At 37.7% G+C, this 14,239-nt stretch overlaps 1 protein-coding gene across 1 annotated transcript; it reads right to left on the bottom strand.

The window, feature by feature from the left end:
- Positions 1-289: 289 nt before the first annotated feature.
- On the bottom strand, positions 290-13,342 carry nup107 (nucleoporin 107). Its single transcript, XM_079868174.1, has 26 exons — positions 13,211-13,342; positions 12,583-12,668; positions 11,931-12,023; positions 11,344-11,453; positions 11,106-11,235; positions 10,910-11,013; positions 10,640-10,767; positions 10,090-10,138; positions 9,665-9,736; positions 9,491-9,579; positions 9,215-9,407; positions 7,371-7,461; positions 6,077-6,156; positions 5,523-5,582; positions 5,302-5,447; positions 5,169-5,217; positions 5,016-5,085; positions 4,812-4,927; positions 4,518-4,707; positions 2,875-2,987; positions 2,684-2,786; positions 2,000-2,160; positions 1,177-1,302; positions 962-1,075; positions 666-833; positions 290-495 (listed from the first exon to the last, which is right to left on the bottom strand). Exons 1-26 carry the CDS (start codon positions 13,216-13,218, stop codon positions 388-390), a joined length of 2,757 nt encoding a protein of 918 aa, XP_079724300.1. The 5' UTR covers positions 13,219-13,342; the 3' UTR covers positions 290-387.
- Positions 13,343-14,239: the final 897 nt, after the last annotated feature.

Genomic DNA, 14,239 nt, shown 5'->3' with positions numbered 1-14,239 from the left:
CCAATTTGCAAAATTATATATATATATATATATATATATATATATATATATAATATTTGACATTGTAATGTTAAAAGCTTAAACAAAAATAAATGATAATTGGAGATAAAGATACAAATATATCAAAAAGCTCTTAAAAGCCAAATAGCACAGCATTGGATTGAAAACATACCAAGCTGTTTCTCTAGGACGATGAACTAATCATAAACCTGTTACTGTAGTGTACATATATATTTTTAAATAAATACTTTAAAAATCCAGTGTGACTCATAAAAAATACATCTGCTGCTAAACAATCAACCAATCTTTATTCAAATACAAAATTACAAAGCTCATTTTCCCTCCCCAAACAGGGCTGAGGACATAAACAGCATGAGAAAACAGTGTCTAGGACTGAATCTCATATCCAAGTGGATCCAGGCCTTTATCCAGCAGGAGTAGAGAGGATTCCCTCATCTTCTGGAGAAACTTCTGTAGCTCCTCTTTAGAGAAAACCTGACAGAGAAAGAAAGAGTTCAGATCATCACATAAACAGCTTCACTTCAAAATAACACTTTCACTACTTATGGTAATTTAAAAAGACATTAAATCAATATTATTATATTGTCAAAACACTTTTCATGTCTACATTCACAATCATTCTGTAAAAGGTTTTGCTGCCACACCTCATATAGTTTGTGTTGGTCAGATGCGATGATGTCAGCCAGACGCAGACTCTCCTGGTGGCGTTCAGTGCGTTGCAGTACGGTTAACAGAAGGAACGACATCATGGGCAGACACAAACGCCGCAGCAGAGCCATTTGATGAGTTCGCTCAGAGTCTTCCTCTGCTTCCTGCAAAAGCACACTTTCAGCAATCCTGAACATCCTACAATCTATATATTTAAGGTATGAATAAATGACCTCTGACCTGGCAGTTGTAATGTTCATCAAACCTGTAAATTAATAGAGAACCTCCTCACCTCTCTGACATCCACCATCCATCCTCCATCTACAAACAGCAGAACATTATAGATCCTCTCCTTCACATCCTCCGTCAGCGCTCCCAGACGCCCCTGCCAGTTCTCATACTCCATCTGGAGGAAGTGAAAAAGAAAACCCTTTAAAGATCAAAGTTAGAAGTGTTCACCACGGAATAGCAGTCAGCACTGTGTGTGTGTGTATGTCCTGTTCTGACCTTATACTCAGCTTCTTTCATCTCATGGGCCACCTTCTCTGTAAACTTTGCTTGAGCAGGTGCTGTGGGTTTCACCGGAGGGCAGTTCATGTGCTTGAACCACTCATTAAATGCATCATGAGCTTCCTGCGGGGGTGGGAATAATTAAGATTTTAAAAAGATGTTTTTGATGTCCCTTATGCTCACCAAGGCCGCATTAATTTGATCAAAAATACAGTAAAAACAGTAATATTGTGAAATATTATTACAAATTAAAAGAACTGTTTTCTATTTTTATATATTTTGAATGTAATTTATTCCTGTGATGACAAGGCTGACTTTTCAGCAGCCATTATTCCAGTCTTCAGTGTCATCATAAAATAATTATTTTTAAAAATATAAAAAAAATTAGGGCTGTCAAACGATTAATCGCGATTAATCGCATCCAAAATAAAAGTTTGTTTTTACATAATATATGTGTGTGTACGGTGTATAATTATTTTCTATATATAAATACACACACATGCATGTATATATTTAAGAAATATTTGCATGTATATACTGTGTATATATATTTATATTATATATAAATATTTTATATATAAATAACACATTTTTCTTAAATATATATGCATGTGTGTGTATTTATATATAGAAAATAATTATACTCCATACACACACATATATTATGTAAACACAAACTTTTATTTTGGATGCGATTAATCGCGATTAATCGTTTGACAGCCCTAAAAAAAATCGTAACTATTCCAAACTTTTAAAACTGTATTTTATGTTCATAACAGGGACAGACAAATCAGTGTTGCACAAAGATGCTGCTTCTCACCAGATAGGCACGGATGCACAGATGCTCTCGAATAGCATTCTCCTCCTCGGCAGGAAGGGGCGTGTCCATGCCCTGCTCCTCCCACTGTCGGTAGATCTCCCGCATGGAATCTTCCGGCACTTTGGCAAAGACCATCTTAGCTGCATCGTGCTTCTTAGAAGCTACCACATTAGATGTGAATAAATAAAAGAAAATTCTGTGAATCAAACCTAACAGACCAAAACTTAGACTAAACTAAGCTATAAACCAATTTAAATTATAGTGGTATAAACTAATGTATTTTCCGGAAAATAAGTCGCACCTGAATATAAGTTGCATAGGGTCAAAATTGTATTGTTGAGAAGAAAAAAAAAAGTTGCATCGTTGTATAAATCTAATTGAAATATTACTGTACATTCAGAAATGTTGTAAAATACCAGTAAATAAAACTAATAATTTATAAACATTATAAACACGTATTTTAGTTTCCTTAACTCCACAACAAATCCTTCAAATGTAATGGTATTAAGAACAGAAAAATAATTAAATATAAATCTAAAATATGCATAAATTATAGTGGCTTTCATTCTAAACAATACGAAAATCAATTCTAAAATCAAAATATAAAATCAATTACAGAATATAAAATGATCAATTACACCTCAATTACGTCTTAATACAATAATTTAGCTGTAAAGCCCTCACCTAAGAACTTCCTCATGATGGCATTGCTCTGTTTGAGGGCTTCAGCTCGCTGGGCAGGATCAAACACCAGCCAGTCAATGACATCAATCTTCTGCCGATCCTCCTGTGGGAACAGATGAAGAGTTTTGAGTTTATTCTGTTGGTATTTGGATATAGTTTTATCAATTAAAACAGTAACGGTTCATTTGTACCACTGTAGTTGCCGTATCCAGGGCAGGGGTCAAGTCATGGTGGGCAAACTCTTCTGTGTCTCTCTCTCTGATGGTCTCTACTACTGTTTTTGTGATCGATGGCACGTCCAAACCTTAACACCACAAGGCATAAACATAATTTATAATAAGCATGTAATGCACAGTGAAGGCCCTGATATATGTCAAGCGAAATCGAAGAACGAACTGGCGTGATGTCATTTCGAACAAAATCAGGCCAAAACGAAGTTAATTTTAAGATAATTTCGGGAGTTTGAAACAGCTTGTCAAAGCGAACCTTCCGGAAAAGTTTGCTCCGCCTGGCAAACACCTCTGAACTATCATTGATCTGTGGTGATGATGTAATAGGTAGGTGTGGCTCTGAGACTCTGACTTCTTTGACGTGGAAAATTTCCTCTTTTGAGTCCGTCGAGGTCAGATGTCCGCGAGTGAAATACACTGGAGAGCTGCTTTATAGTAGAAACTGAAGTGTAATTCTAATAACAAGCAACACTGATACTGTTTTTCATATTTAATACTGTAAAGCTGTTTGGTTTACAGCGATCTATTGTAGGGCTGGGCGATATGGCCAAAATTTCATATCCCGATATAGCCCATTTGATATCCCGAAAACGATATACATAACGATATAGCAATTTTTCTGTTAATTCAGTTCATGAATAGTCTATATAAAATTGCAATGTGGAAATGCAGTTTGAAATGATATACAAAACAAATAAAAGGTAGTAGGGACTAAATATTTATTTTATTTATTTATTTATTGCAGTGTCTGTGTCTGGAGTTTGTTTTGAGGGCTTACGTCACCACTCGACGCTGCTTTTGCTCGTTGACTTTCTCCGTATTATTTTTCGTGGTTCTTGCGCAGGTGATAAAATAAATTAGTATTGTTGGAGTCCGTTGTTGGCACTGGGAGCCGGCAAACTTTACAAGCAACTGTTGTCTGGTCCACGTTGGTCTTCTTATAATCAAACCACATCCATGCGACAGAAGTCGCCCCTCTTTTAGGTACAAGCTCCTCGGTTTGGGTTGGCTGGTCATCTTGTTGAGAATTACCCTGGTCTGAACCGCGTCTACTACCGTCTTCCTCCATGTTTGTTTATGTATTGCAGCGTGCATGGGCATGCCGTGAGGAGCATCTTGACGTAAAATTCTGCCGTAAAACGCCTTATCGTGGCGTAAACGATAGAGCCTTATATAAAACGATAGACATTTTCTATCGTCCAGACGATATATTTCGTCATATCGCCTAGCCCTAATCTAAAGTGCTATAAACGTGACGTGCGTTACTTAACTGTAGTGCCGAATTGCAGAGCTTGTGCAAACATCCACATCGCAATGATCAGTTGTTTTCTTAACTGTCGTTTTCTCATTTTTGTGCGTTTATTTTGTATTCGAGAGGAAAGTGTGCAGCACATATTTACATATTCATCTAAACTGCTCTCTCAGGAGCATGGGCGGCGTCAGGATGTTCGCTAACAGTATATCGCTGCAAACTTCTTTTTACCCCTAAACGTAGAACAAAAAAGAACTTAGCTGTGACTATATCGGGGCCTTGAGTCTGTCATTATCGCAAAAAACAAACAAAAAAACACGTTTCACCGTGATGCAAGACTCTTTGACCTCACCTGCTTGAGTTGCCAGGTCCAGACAGTGTTTGCGCTGCTCAGTCTCGGTGACTTCCTCCAGGAACTGAGCGTATTGTGAGACGGCCGAGTCAGAAGGAAGGTTACTGACGTAGAACGCAATGAGATCCACCTGCTTCTCCTTCACTAACAGAGAGATGTAGGCCTTCAGGGTATCTACACACACCTCCTCCTGACAAAGACAGATCAAACCAATGAGTTTCTTTCAAATTTTCTCGCTACAAAACATTTGCTTGCAATACGATCTAAAACTATACGCGTATGTGTGCGACGTACCTTAAGCTGCATGCCCAAACTACGATAAAACAGGACTAAATGTGACATGAAGCGCAAGAGATGAGCTGGCAAAGATGTACTTCTTCCCAACCAATCACTGAACTCCTCCAGAAGACCTTTCAACACAAGTTCAGATAATACTTTTATTTTTCCATTGAAAAAGTAAAACTAAGATCCCTCTAAATATTTGTTCTCAAAGCGTACCATCAAGATCTCCAAGAATGACAAACTTCTGAATCACATGGTAATGCTCCTTGGTTGCATCCAGAACCCTCTGTCAATATAAAACATTTGTGCAAGATCAGAAAAGAAACATTTCAATATGTTACGGATGAAACCTCATTCATTCATCCTCACTTTGGATTCTGTTGCTTGAAGCTCTTCAAAGACTTTCTCCAAAGTCCAACTGAAAAAGGCCACATGATAGAATCAATCAATTAAAAGGACATGAATTGATATGATGTACATTAGAACGTGTTTAAAGTCGTACTTGGTCTCCAGGAACTCTCTGGGCAGCTCTTCCAGCTCCTCACTGCCCAGACCAGAAGAACAGATCTCCTGCTCTACCAGAGTGTCCACCATCACTCGGAAATACGCCCAGACCGTGTCCTCCCACGACTCGCACACAGGTAACAGCTGCAGGACACACTCAAATAAGGACTAAAACCAAGAGGAAAGAAATAGTGTAAAAATGGATGGACGACCATTTACCTGTTTGAGGTTTCCACTCAGTGCAGCATAGATGGCTCTTTCATATCTGTTGAACTGCTCCTGAAAAGGCAAAACAAAAGTAGAATCTAAATCAGAACGACAAACAAAATTACTGAGACATTCACAGAAGAGGTCTAGTAAATGTATAGACATTTCACCTAATTTAATTATCAATTTTTAATTGGTGAGACTTTTATCCAGACAGAGCAAAGGTTTTCAAACTTTTTAAAGCAAAGAACCCCTAAATATGATGTTTCTACTGTATAGTATATACAATAGTAGGCAGTTACTGTATATATTTTCATATATAAAAATATATTTATACTGTATGAGAATAATTAAGAGAATAAGTAAATAAGAAAAAATAATGGTGTCCTTTTAATTAAAAATCAAATATATTTGTACAGCCCTTTTCACAATAAATATGCTTTCGAAACAGTTTTGTGTTACAAAATATATGTTAACATTGACAGCCCTAAAAATACCCCCCCCATCTCAAACTTCCTACTGACACTCTAGCACCCCCTTGTAGACCCCTGATGTAGTTTCCTCACCTCCTCTGCCATTCTCCAGCAGCAAACCTTCCACACACTCCGATGAGGATTCCCTTCCACTGGCCGAAGCTCTCCACCTCCTGAACACACACACAAATCAACAGGGTTCACTCCACCTGACCAATGAATGTCCATGTCTCGATTGTGATCAATGGATTTATTTATTTTTTTAAAGAGAGTGCATTCAAAAAGTATTTCAAGATAATTTAACGTTACAAAATATATACATTTATATTATAGTAATTACCATGCCTGATTATGGACTGTTTTACAAAATTGTAAAATCCCATGACAATTGCAGAGTGTCTAACACCGCGCAAATTATGAATCATACTACAGTAATAACATGAATGGACACACACATATAGTCATATTTAAAACAATTCTTTCATAATTTCCTCACGCTCTCTTAACACTGAGAATTAGAAGAATTGTAATGTGACGATCGGGTGCGAATATCTAAGTCGGAGAAAATCAGAGGTTTGAGTGTGTGGGTGAATGATTTATATGAACAGCGAATTCGGTTGACGTTAGAACTGATCCGCACATCTCTAATTGACAGCTGTTGGCAGTCATGAGTCATGACTCACGTGAGCCACCTACTGGTTCATGTGCAATCATTCTCCTAAATATTGCTTTTTACTTGACTATGTACATCTGTGACCTTTAAGGAATCCAAAAGTAATCAGATTACATTACTTTTATACTGTTGTGCTTGGATTACGTTACGTTATTTGTCTAAAAGCCGCTTGCTAGCAACTGTTTTCTTCACTGAAGCATTGCGTTTAGTGAGCTACCAAAATATATTTAAACAAAAAACTCAATATTTTGAGCCCAATTATTTGCTTATGTTCGGAGCAACTATTTAAGATGGATAATGTACATCAAGCCGGTTATTATTGCAAAATAAACCCCTTCAGGGTGATATAAGACCCCTCCACGTCAGGGTCCTGATCATTCTGTGATTTGGTTTGTGGCCATTCTGTGGTTTATTCTGTGATAACAACAGACTGGACGTACATTATCCCTTACTTATCATATAAAGCAATCATGATTGAAATACTAGTATTTTCAATGGAGGGACAGAAATTTCTCAGGTTTTATTATAAATGTCTTCATTTGTGTTTTGAAGATTAATGAAAAGTCTTATGGATTCTATGGGTTTGGAATGACATGAAGGTGAGTAAATGATGACAGACAGTTAATTTTAGGATGAACTATCCCTTGAAGTCCTATTAAACATAAAAGGGTAATATGTAGTTAAATGTTGGTAAGTAGGTGCATGTGTGTTGACCTCCGTTGATGTTGGGGTCATGGTACAGTTTCCAGCCTTCCAGAGTGGCAGCACGCCAGGCCTGACCACAGCGCTTACACAGCCTCTGAGCCTACACACACACACACACACACACACACACACACACACACACACAGTCAGATCAGAATGTCCAGGCTTGTCTGCAGTCACCACAGAATCTTAAATGTCAAATATTTCTCTCAAAGCTCTTAAAAAATGTATTAGTTTCTTAATATATGTCATGTCATATTTCAGGGTGACTCAAGATAAGACCTCCTCTTGCTCTGTGGCTGATATGACACTTTTCTTTGCTTATTCAACTGTTATGCACCACTGAAATGAATCCCTCACCTAACACTGAATGCATTGGACATTAAGGTGATAGTGTTTGCTTGCAGGTGTGGCAATATATTTTGATCCTTATTTTGATCCTTTTTAACACAATTTTGTAAATAAAATTATTGGTAGTTTGGTCACACTTTATTTTAATGTGTCCTTGTTGCAATGTAATTACACAAATAAATAGTAAGTAATTATAATTAACATGTGGTTACTATAGGTTTAGGCATCGTTTTGTGTTATTACTATTAGGGCTGTGACAGTGGCAGTTTTTTACCTTTTACCCAACCACCGGTGGTGGCATTTTATATATATATATATATATAGCATTGAAATAAATAACAGTAAATAATATTAACTTAAATAATATAATAAAGTTAAATATTTAAAAAACATTTGTTTAATATTTCCACACAAAGACGCATGATATAGCCTAAGCCTATCGCTCTGCGCTTTGAGAGGGATCAGGGATGTGAGACACGAGCAGAAAGACCATCTCTTTTTAATATCTTCATGTTTTCTACTTGTTGTATAAGGTCAGAAGAGCAAATTTTATCTTCCACAAGGGCAAGACATTTAGGCTTTGTTTTGATTTTGCGCTGAAATCCAGTAGCACCTCAATGCAGTACACAAGATCCGGGGGGAGGAGTCGGATCTTATATAAGGGGTAAAGATTGGTAGGTTTAGGGGTGGAGATGGGTAGGTTTAGGGGTTGGTTTAGGGATCAGGGGGTGGAGACGGGTAGGGTTAGGTATATGTAAGGTGGGAGGAGTTGGATTTTATCCGACTCCTCCCCGTGGATTTCATGTTCCGCAGTGAGGACCATCTCCTGAAATCACCCGCGTGTGTGAAACGTGGTTTACAAATAAACTTGATGCACCTTACCAAGTATAACAACAAGCACAAACGGTGTTAAAAAGAATTTGACGTGCAAGTAAAAAGGTAGGCTATCTTCCCCTGCGAAAATGCATGAGACGTTAGTGAATATTTGGGAAAAGAAACGAGAGATTCCATGTCCAGTGGAATAATTAATGGAATATTGTTAAATTCACTGATAATCGGGTGACCAGATCGCAAAACATAATACAAAGCCGACAAAGCTTAAATTTATGGGCTCACGCACAACTCTCTCATTCGTCACGAATCCAAAATATTGGATTTGGCTGCGATGTAACATTTAATTGCTAACCTATTATTTATTTTGTAAACAAAGCTTCACTCCTGTCATAATCTTAATGTAAAACAGCATTCACATACAAAAAAAAGTGTTTTTTTGTCAGTGCTACTCAGTGCGGTTGTCAAGTTTACCACCACAGCCCTAATTACTATAGTAACTATATATATAGGACACAGGAGGATTCACATATATAAAAATAAAGTGTTACCAAACGTTTTTTCAGTTTTGAAACAAATGTACTGTTTGAGACCAAACCAAAATATTTCAAAAGTGTCAAACTAAAAATTACAAAACAACACAAAATCCCCATCAGACAACACACACACACCTCATCAGTCATGCCAGCTCGTATGAGACTGAAGAGGTTTTTGAGCAGGCGAGAGTCGTCCTCTCGGTCCAGGTCTGCCAGTGGTCTCTTCTGTCTGATGGGAGCATCAGGATCCAGTTCTGTGACCAACGGCCTGCTGTAAGCACCGCTGGACTGATTCCTCCTCAGCTTCAGGGTATGGAGAGTGTTTTCCCTACACATGAACAATCCACCATAAATGATTTACCAGATTCAATTTTATTCTGAAATCTGAGATATCTGTTAAGTATTACTTACCAGTACACAGATTTGGCATAGTATTCAATGTTATCAGAGAAGTCTCCTATCTCATCTTTGGCTATACTCTCCAACCAATCCACCACAAGCTAAATAAACACACACACACCAGATACTCAGGAGTTTTTCCAACACAGAAAGCCTCAGAATGGGTGTAAATGGATGCATGCGTACCTGGCTCTGTCGCACCATACTGTCCTTTTGGAAGAACTGCTCCATTACTGCCTTCTCACTCTCACTGGGCATCTCCAGAGAAAATACAACCACAAGTTCACATGCAGTGGCCTCCAAAAATATCAATGCTTAAGTCACAATTAATGTGTGAATGTCACTGCATTAGATACAAAAAATCACACCAAGTGGCATCAGCGAAAAAGCGACGCTACTTGGTGACATAAAGAAAGTTTCTCCGCACATTTTGGACAGTATATCATTGTTTAATCATTTAAAACCTTTAAAAAGGGCTTGTGCTATCATAAAGTTTAATATTTTGTAATATAATGCAATGACACATTCATTTTTAAGTGTGGCTCCTAACACCTTTTGGCGCCACTGTACACATCCAGTAGGCCAGTCCAGTGAAACACACAAGCACTTACAGTTATGTCCATCATGATGTCTTCTTCTAAAACTGTCTGGACTCTGTCTCTGTGTTTAAGAGAGTTATAACAATATGTAAGCAAGCAAGTAATACTTTTATTCCCATACACATTATCATTCAATAGTTTCTGGGTCCGTTCAATGTTTTATTTTTTTGTTCTTGAAAGAAGACTAATGTTCACCAAAGTGGCATTTATTTGATCAAAAATACAGTAAATCATTTTTTTTTATAATTATTTTCTATTTTAAAGTGTAATTTATTTCTGTAATGGCAAAGCTGAATTTTCAGCATCATTACTCCAGTCTTCAGTGTCACATGATCCTTCAGAAATCATTTGAATATGCTGATTTGCGTCTCAAAAAACATTTCTTATTATTATTATCAATGTTGGAAACAGAAAGTTCAAAAGTACAGCATTTATTTGAATTTTTTAAAAAAAAGGTCAGATTATAAATGTATTTGCCTTTGATCAATTTAATGCATCCTTAAAAAAAAAAAAAAAAAAAGTACTCATGCCAACGGTAGTGTCATGTTTCAGTGTGTTGTACCTGTATAAGGAGGTGATGAGTCTCCAGGTCACCATCTCTTGCTGCAGCAACCAGGTAATGCTGACCGTCTTGGAGGATTTCTGCTGACCAGGGGCCGAACGGAGAACCAATTTCTGCAACATACTGACCTACAATACAGGTGGAGTCTCAGTAAGGAGTTTTGTTTTCAGCTTGCCATGCCAACATTTAATCAATTATACTTTTTTTCCTGATTATTGAAATTATGAATAATTGAAAAAATCCCTTTCTATGCACTTCTAAGTTTTGTACCTTGTCCTGACAGAGAGCCTCGTACTCCTCTAACAGATCAAACACGGCTGTGGACGCATGACGCAAATATGACTGCAGAAATTCAGGAAACAAACTGAGAGACGCTGGGAGAAAAAAGGGAGGGAGAGAGAGCTGTAAATCAACTTATTTACATAAATTGATCATTGAATTTGTGATGAGTTTTAGGAATATTTACCGGCCTCCCCGGGATCATCTTCCTTCAGCATGAGAGCGCTCATGTTGACATCTTCAGTAAAGCTGGTGTCCACCATCCCAGACAGAGGAGACGGGTAAAGACTGTTCGTCCAATCACTGTCGTCCAAGTTCTGAAGTGTCAACAAACAAGAACCAGGCAAAAGAGTTACCACTGAAATCATTCAAGCAAAATATATGAGGTCGGGATGAATAAAGGCTGCTGAATTGTGGTCACTCACCATGCTCAGACTGCCTTTGGTACGGGGTGTGTTTAAGTAGCGAGGAGTTCTGCTTCCTGTCCCGAGGATGGCCGACACATCTGGGTTCCTGAGGGCACTTCTTGGGGTGTCTGCAAATGATATAGAAAAACATCTGCACATCAATAAAGACCGTTCTTCACAAACATAACACTTGGAAGAGAACAGTAAACAGACTTTGGGGGAAAAATAAAGCAAGATGAAAAAAATACCAACTTTTCAGAATGCCACAAGTGCACCGCAGGTCATGTGACAAGAACCAACCAATCAGCTTGAAGGATGGGGTTTTCTATTCTCCATAAATCTAGTAGCAGAGCTACTGCAAGGGATTTTCGGTGCATTTATTCCATTTATCCTTTGCTGAAAATTTCGTGTCATGTAGAGCGCAGCTCATGGTTCCTAAGCAATGGCAGACACCACGGAAGCGCAAGCTCGTGAGTGCTTTGGAAAGAACCAAGTTTTCCACGCTTTTTTAGACGCGACGTGAAAGTCCCCTAACATTCGATTCTGATTGGAAGCTCACAACTCTTTTACTGTGGTGCTGTATAGTGTAAACTGGGTTTACTCACATGTCTGCTTATGGAGAGATCCAGGTGTTTGGCGCAGTAGGGGTCTAGCAGGGGTAGTGCTGGTGCCAGGAGTTTCATCCTGTGCCAGTGGGACTGAACACACCGTCAAGGAAAAAAAAACACCCTTCCTATATGTTTAGAACCAGAGCATATAAGTGGGCAGTCGTGGCCTAATGTTAGAGAGTCAGACTGGTAACCCAAAGGTTGTGGGTTCGATTCTCAATACCATCAGGAAATGACTTGAGGTTCCCTTGAGCAGGGCACCTAACCCCCAATCGCTCCCCGGACGCCACTGTGAATGGCTGCTCACCGCTGTGTGTGCTCACTACTCACTGCTCCTAATGTGTGTGCATTAACTTGGATGGGAACAAATACAGAGTATGGGTTACACATGTCACTTGTAAAGGAGATATGAACAGTGCTTAACATTATGTCTATTCATAAAGTGTCTGACAATTGTACTATCATATGACAACAAAACTCTGAACTAGGCTCAGCTGGATAATGACACCATTCATTTCTTGATGTCTTCTGGCAACATTAGCAATTCTGTGAAGCTGCTTTGAAACAATAAGTAGTATTGCATTCAATTACTATTGTAAAAACACTATATAAATAAATGATTTCTGGTATTTGATCTAGGTAAGGATACACGCAACTTTTTTGTGTGAACTCTTTCTGCGGGCAGCTCGGGTCACCTCAGTGTCCCGAACCGCTGGACTCAACCAGGTCTGATTCCTGCACAGGATAGAGACAGAGACACTTTAATTACATGTAAAAGATTATAACATGTCACTATGCATAGTGTTATTGTGTTGCATTGTGTCACATGCACAAAAATACAGTTAAATACAGATTTGTTTAAAACTAATCATACAAAACAGATCTAAAATGACTTCACCAAACATAATAAAACCTCAAACTTCAAGTAAAACATAATCAAATAGCGAATACAGCTAATAATTTGTTATGAAAGTGTCAAAATAATAACTACAACCACTATTATTATTTTGCTTAACGTAAAGCTTTGTGTTTCGAAATGCTTTGTTTACATAAAAATAACATTACACAGGTTTACTTGTAAAAAAACAATAGATAATAAAACGATACTATTTTCTTTTCTATCATGTGTGTCATGAGTGTTTACAATGCAAATGACATGTGGAGTCGTTCTCACAACAATAATTAACATTGGGGCAACACACGAAACAGATACAGTAGCCAGAATAATCAGATAACATTTATACACGGATAATGTCATAGTAAAATGTAATATTTACCACTCCATAATGTCTTAAGTTCACGATTGCTAGCTAATGATGCTAGCGCACTTGATTTTGCGCCTTCACTTCTGAGGTTTGTTCTTCTTCTGAGCAGCGCATGGTATTGCGCTCATCACACTGCCGCCTACTGGAGCGGATGAATGAGTATTACACATTTATCACCGCCTGTCAGGTACTGCCACCTACTGGCCTCAGAAGGAATTACATGCATAGCAATGTGTCTTTCTATTTGTTCAATTAAATCACGTAATCTTTTGAAATGTATAGCCAATTGCAACATTTAATCTTGTCCTGATTATATTGCATTAAGATTGGTCTCTCTTTTCAAAAATATCTTCACCCTAATCCAATCCAATATGTATCCATTACATTAGTGGCACGTGACATGTATGATGGGATTATTTTTTAATTTATAAAATACATTGAAATGTCACGTCTCATAAGTGGTATTTAACGGATTCTCCGTACAAATGTCACGTAGTTATTAATGCCTATGCCTCTATTAATGTCAAGTAATTATTTCTCGAATTAGTAGCCTACACTTATAAGTATGACCGGGGCTAGTTGTCACACTAACTCATAATTCAGTTGCAAGGTCAATGGCTACCTTAAAGACTTGGCTACAAAACAACCGAACAGCACTGTTACAGTATATTCCACTGACCCAATAACAAAGCATGTCCGGGCCAATTTCAAGGTTGTGAGAGGATTTTTCTGTAGAAGAAAGCAAGGACTCTTCTGTGTGATCTAAAACTTGAAAAGGAAGCAGAGCCATTCAACATGACACAACAAAACAATGTCTCAAACGGAAATAATTGGGAGTTTGCAAACACAGCAGCTCCACCAGAATGCTGTTGTGAGATCTAAAGCAGTCTGTTTCACCATTTACAGATGTTACGCATTTCACAAACCTTCAATAATGAAACATGTTAATATATATATATATATATATATATATATATATATATATATATATATATATATATATATATATATATATATATATATATATATATATATACAGTG

This window comes from Squalius cephalus, assembly GCF_949319135.1.
Source record: "Squalius cephalus genome assembly, chromosome: 4".
Taxonomy (NCBI): Eukaryota; Metazoa; Chordata; class Actinopteri; order Cypriniformes; family Leuciscidae; genus Squalius; species Squalius cephalus.
Note: the sequence above shows the minus strand (reverse complement) of the source record. Positions and strands in the feature narration are given on the sequence as shown.